This window comes from Nanorana parkeri, unplaced genomic scaffold (genome assembly GCF_000935625.1).
Source record: "Nanorana parkeri isolate BGI_ZX_2015 unplaced genomic scaffold, ASM93562v1 scaffold719, whole genome shotgun sequence".
Lineage (NCBI taxonomy): Eukaryota > Metazoa > Chordata > Amphibia > Anura > Dicroglossidae > Nanorana > Nanorana parkeri.
Genome location: NW_017306987.1, coordinates 640,309 through 646,617, shown reverse-complemented (window position 1 = coordinate 646,617; position 6,309 = coordinate 640,309). Strand labels below are relative to the sequence as shown.

Below are 6,309 nucleotides of genomic sequence, written 5' to 3'. Positions count from 1 at the left end.
GAACTCCACAGATGAGAAAGTGATTGTCTTTGTAATTGTCTTGTGGGGTGACAATGGAAATACTCTGCGGAAATATTGCCACTGGAATCTCAGAGAGATCAAAAGAAGTGGCACGTGATTGAACCCTCTGGCACCCAACCCACCCAGTCAAAACTGAAATAAGTAGAGTTGAACTTTAATAAGCATATTTTGGGAAATAATTGAATTTGCTTATCATTAGGGTCCATCCAAAACTTTGTTAATTACATTTGGCATGCATACACACATGCTGATGTTGTTAGTTATGTTCTGCTAGCTAATAACAACTGATTCTTGGGAGGATCTAAATATATTGATTCAAGAGATGGTCATGTACCTCTCTGCTTTGCTGTTTCATAGTCCGCCTTGCACACCAGCCGACTGTCCTCCATAAGGTAAAATTCATCTCCTGTCGCCAGCTGCCTTTTGCAGATGATGCAGGAAAAGCAGTGTAGATGGTACACAAACTCCTGAGCCCGTCTCACCACCTGAGTGGGGGGGATTCCTTGTTGGCAGGCTGCACATTTTGTCCCAAACCTCCTACAAGAAAAAATATATATTTTTAACTCTATTCAACCAATTGGCCAGATATCATGAGGGCATTTTCACAAACACAAAAAAGATTTTTGTAAAAACAGACTTTGCGTATGGGATCACTATGCCTCCCACATTACCTGTGACCTGTGCCAGGACCTGTGCATGACCAATCCTTCTCATGAGCATGTCATGGCTATATAGGTTTGACCCAGGGCTAAAAGTTGATGCAATGGTAGCTTTTCCTAGACTGCTTTATGTGAGATTTGCTGTCAGTCAGCATAATGTAGTGGAAGGGGCTGGCACAGACACTAAATTTGTGTTTACAACTATATCTCACTGATCACTATGTTATCTCGCCCACAGAAATAACTCTGCATTTATTGCCTTTTACCGGGCTTTCTTAGCAGCAGAATGGCTCACACTGAGAGGTGGCAGTGATCAGTCATCGTAAGGCTACAAATGTGTAATTCCTTGCATATTGCAATTATCTCCAGGGATTAACTTGTTTGTCTATATACTGTATGTGTATATATATATATATATATATATATATACACACACATATATTTATAGTACTTTGGGCAATTATGTATTCATTTAAAAGAGTAACCAGCTATCCCATTTTCTTCTCTCTTTACCAGATTACACCTCATTTTGCTGCCCAATCGCACCATTTGAAAAGATCTGTTCCCAACTCGGACCTCAGAGGGATACCCTTTCAATGTCATATAAGCTCCATTTGGAGATCCATGAACTACCTTTGCTCTTGTTACTTCAGTAGTGAAAATGGGACCTCAACCTTTCTTTTTCTCCACAACAGATGAATCACATCATCCACTTTTCCTATTGCATTTACCTTACAAATAGGTATCAAGAAATCAACTACAAATGAATGACGTCAGTACTCTGTCAGTACTCTCTCGTCTATTCCAGGGCATCGAAGATAGATGTTGGTGCTGCAGGGAGACCCAGGGTACTCTCTTGAATATCTTTTGGGACTGTCTGGGGATCCAAAAAATTGTAGTCAGAGGTTACCCATATTATCCTCAAACTCACAGGCCTTGACTTCAATCACAACCCAATGGCTTGTTTACTACACTTCACAAAAAATCATTAACAATTCACATTTTGAATGCCACAAAAGCCTGCAAATCAGGGGCATGGAAACAAACCTCCCCTTCCCCCACATTTTCTCAATGATTTACGAGAGTGAATGATATCATGTATATGGAAGATCAAACTGCTGGGGAATCCATCTCAGGGGAAATTCAGCAAACTTGGTTATATTGCAGAAGTACACTTCTGAGACTACTGCTTGGTTAAGTTGATGCCCAGCCTTGGGCTTCAGATAGATAGACAGATAGATAGATAGATAGATAGATAGATAGATAGATAGATAGATAGATAGATAGATAGATAGATAGATATTCCATTTCCCCTAAGTAAGGGAATTCCCTGCTGTGCCATCCCCCTCCCCCTTTTCTTGACCTCTCTTCTTCCCCTCGGAGAGTTTCCTCTATCACCCAATCTCTGCTTTCTTACTGCTCTTCTCCATTATCTCCTTTTCTCCTGACAACATAAGAGTATCTAGAGGCATCACCTTCTGATTTGCAATATCTTATGTCTCATATGCACAACACTACTAAGGAAAGTCTGTTTGTTGTTGTCTCTTGTACGTACTGTACTTTCTCAAAGATGTAATTTATTCCACATTTCTGTACCAGCCTACTCGCCATGCAAAATGTTGTAGTTTTAGTAACTATGTTATTGCGTTATATCTTATTACAATATGTCTTTGATGTGTTGTACTCGTCTTGCAAAATATAAATAAGGAATATAAAAAAGAGCAGGGTAATAATGATGGTATGAATTAGAGGTTCCCATTGTAATGGTGGCTAAACACTGGATGGAGAGGTGGATTCTAATTGCTCTTTAACCTTGTAGAATATTAAGCACTTACTTGAAGAAATCGTCTTTGCAGTAGACACTGTCACCCCGGCTGAAGCATTTTTCAGCAAGCTGGACATGGCAATCGTTGCATTTCAGGCACTTGCTGTGCCAGTGGCGGTCCAGCACCTTCAAGATGAATCGGTCTACAATGTGCTGGTTGCAGCCGGCGCACAACGGGATTTCTGCAACACAAATACAGATAATTAGTTTATTTGCTCTTTACATATTCTAGGTAAATGGCAGATAATTAGAGCAGGAATGTTTGACTGAAAAAAACATTTGGCCTAGTAGGCAATATTGCTTCCAGATAGATAAGCGGGGAACTATCATGAAACCCCCTTTGGGGCATTGCATGAGATGGCAATCACCTTTTTACAAAGTTTTATATTTTCACCCAAATTACCATAAAATAAGGGGGAATTATGACAATTGATAGATGACATCAGGCAAAACTGGGGCATGCCCTTTTATGGGTTTAGAACTAAAGACTCTGTGAACATTGGGATAAAATTTCAATTTATTTTTAATCTAGTGCAAATCACCCAACATATAATTATATTGAATCCTGCGAAATAACAGTTTCATCAGTCACAGCCTACGGAAACCAGAAGATATTTACATATCTCAGTAGCCTTCAAAAGGAGGAGGAAGTATCACTGATTTTAGGAATTATGGGTGGAGAAATGCAAGTCAATGTCCCTGAAGCCAATCCAGAATAGCCCAGATACAACCAAAATAGCAAGCCATTAATCCAGCACACCTACATATGTTATCAATTCAATAGAGCTTATGAATGCAAGGTATCACAAACTGGTAGGGGACCCAACACTCTGGCCGTTTTACATTATTTTAGTTAGCAGAAATGGTGAGCCAATCGCTGTGCTTTCTACATATCTGTATTAGTCATGCGATCTACACAGCTAGTCCCATCAGTTAGAATATGTACCCTTTTCCCCTTTAAATAGACAAGAGATTGTTATTTTCCAGTAACTTCTACAAATACCACATTCCATTTTAATCTGTCTTCTACTAATTAAAAGCTAAGATGCTACGTTTTTGGCCAGACCTCCCTTCTTTGTGGTCAAAATGAGCAAATGTTTTTCCTTGCATACTGGGATAATGAAAGCAAATACTGTTCAATGAACTGAATTGACAGAAACTATTTGTGAGATACATACACAGAGATAGATAGATAGATAGATAGATAGATAGATAGATAGATAGATAGATAGATAGATAGATAGATACATACACAGACATAGATAAAGGATAGATAAATCGATATCGATAGATAGATAGATAGATAGATAGATAGTACAGATATACTCTGTACTAGGATTGCATTTCCCTCTTCACATATTCTCAATGCACAGTTTCTTGATGTGTATATGTAGGCGTGTACAGGTACACTGAATTGTATTTCCATTGTCTTTACAGAGACAGACAGGCAGGCAGGTGAAGGGGCAGTTGGGTTTTTGCTGTTTAGTATGCAGAACAGGTGGGTATTTGTGTGTTTAATTATTTATTGGGCCGTATGCTGTCACAGAGTCCAATATTGATGGAGTGACTCCTGTCTTTTGTCTGGTTGATGTATGATAAAATTTTAATGCTGTCATTCAAAGAACTGGCTTTTATTTTTCCTCCATTTAAAAATTATCAAAATAAAAAAAATAGAAAAAAAATGCAATACCCATCTGTTGCCACCACAAAGGTACTTTTCAATGAGTTATACATTCTAAAATCATTTAAACAATACATATGTTTGTTTGTTTTTTTCAATTGTGACTGTTGTCACAAATTATTATTTTGTTTATATCAATATAAGCATTTAATATTTTGTATTTTAGTAAGTATGTTATTATCCATCCACATAATTAAGAATATTTTCCACCAGCAAAATTGATATAATAATGTGATTGCAATATAATTTTAATAAAGAGAATAATTTTACATTTGGACAGATATCGTTGTTATACAAATCAGTTCTGAAACAGATTGGGTTCCCATGGTTCCACATATTTTATAAATAAGTTTTGCAAATTAAATTGCTTTCAAAATGTTCCCCTTTTTTATTAGAATGTAATTATTATTGTATTGTAATAATCTACTACATTATTCATTTTTTTTAATAGTTAACTATTATTTTAATAACTATAATAATGTAATATTGCATTTCCTAACTTCTGGTGTTAACATAATCGAAATCGTATTTATTTAATGTAACAGTATACAGAAATATAATTTTAATTAAAACAATAAATGCATCAGATATTTGCATCAGGATCTTATTACCGTATTTATGCTTCTGTTCTCATAAATATTAAGTATTAATTCTTATAAAATTATTTCTGTTTACGTTAAATAAAATAAAAAATAAGGCAGATTTTCATTCATTGAATACTTATAACAGTAGGTATTATTTCTTATGAAATGTTTTATTTGTACATAACATAAAACCAACAGATCGGCATGTTTTCCAATGCATGTAAAAAATAAAAAATAGGATACAAATGTATTCCAATGAGGACAATGAAATTCAGGTTTTCATTTGTTTATCAATTTCAACAAATTCAACATAAACAATTACAACTAAGCTGTAACCTATGAATTTATCAACAGCACAAAATTATATGGATTGAAATTTTAATTAGTTTGATACATATCAATGCTGATTAGATATTATTTATGCATTATTCTCTGCATTGATATTAAAGTGACATTGATTTTAGAAAAAAAAATCAGATTTATTTTAAAATCCTAGAGTTTCAGCAACTTACTAGTTTAAGATAGGTACAGTATTAATACAGACTGCCATACCAATCTATCCATCTATCTATCTATCTATCTATCTATCTATCTATCTATCTATCTATCTATCTATCTATCTATCTGAAAAATCTATAATGTTTTAAATAGACACACAATGTGTAATGTGTTATTGCCTGATAATTATATATTGCATGTTAATGATTCATTTTTATTTTATTAGCAAGTCAGTAGTATTCTTTACACATCATTATAAAGGTATTTGCAGATTGAAGCCTCTTAGCTGCAGTAAACATATGAATATAATACTTGTACAACTTAATAGTAATATATAACTGCATATGGTGAGGAGTGAGGTCATGTTTAGAAGGTGTGGGTGTTAGAAGGCAGTGGCACTTACATTGATCGGATTACAAATTGAATGAAATATATTGTAGATACCGGTGATATGATACCTGAGATATGCAATAGGAGAAGAGCGGAGGATGCAGATGAAGTGAAGATGATAACAAAACTTTTCTACTCAGCCTTCAGCACTGGAGCCTTCAGCACGTTAGAAACGTTAAGGATGGTTATGATAAAGGGTAGGTTATGATAGGTTAGGGTAGGTTATGATAAAGGGTAGGTTATGATAAAGGGTAGGTTATGATAGGTTAGGGTAGGTTATGATAAAGGGTAGGTTATGATAAAGGGTAGGTTATGATAAAGGGTCATATGATTTGAGCCACCGATGATTAGACTGATACAGTCCATACTGTAATACCTATAGGGAATTATTCATTATTTTAGACTATAATAGTGTACAAATAGTTGTAAAAATAAAAAGCGGGTTCATCATTACGAAAGTTTTCTGTATAATGATGATGATAATATATAGTATTGGTCCAGGGTTTTCAGGGGATTGCTAATTATAAAGCAATACATTAGATAATATGCAGCATTTTATAATGTGTAGTGCTGGGCAAACTTTATTATGGCGAATATATGTGTATAGAAGAGATATACTAAATATGGGGGCACACACACACACACATATAT

At 35.1% G+C, this 6,309-nt stretch overlaps 1 protein-coding gene across 1 annotated transcript in view; it reads right to left on the bottom strand.

Annotated features, from left to right (window-relative positions):
- LHX3 (LIM homeobox 3) overlaps nucleotides 1-6,309 on the bottom strand; it is a 9,510-nt gene that overhangs the window by 2,653 nt on the left and 548 nt on the right. Inside the window, exons 2-3 of the mRNA XM_018564070.1 lie at nucleotides 2,516-2,687; nucleotides 356-558 (exon numbers count right to left, since the gene is read on the bottom strand). Coding sequence (XP_018419572.1) covers nucleotides 356-558; nucleotides 2,516-2,687 — 375 coding nt within the window. The remainder of the gene's footprint in view (nucleotides 1-355; nucleotides 559-2,515; nucleotides 2,688-6,309) is intronic.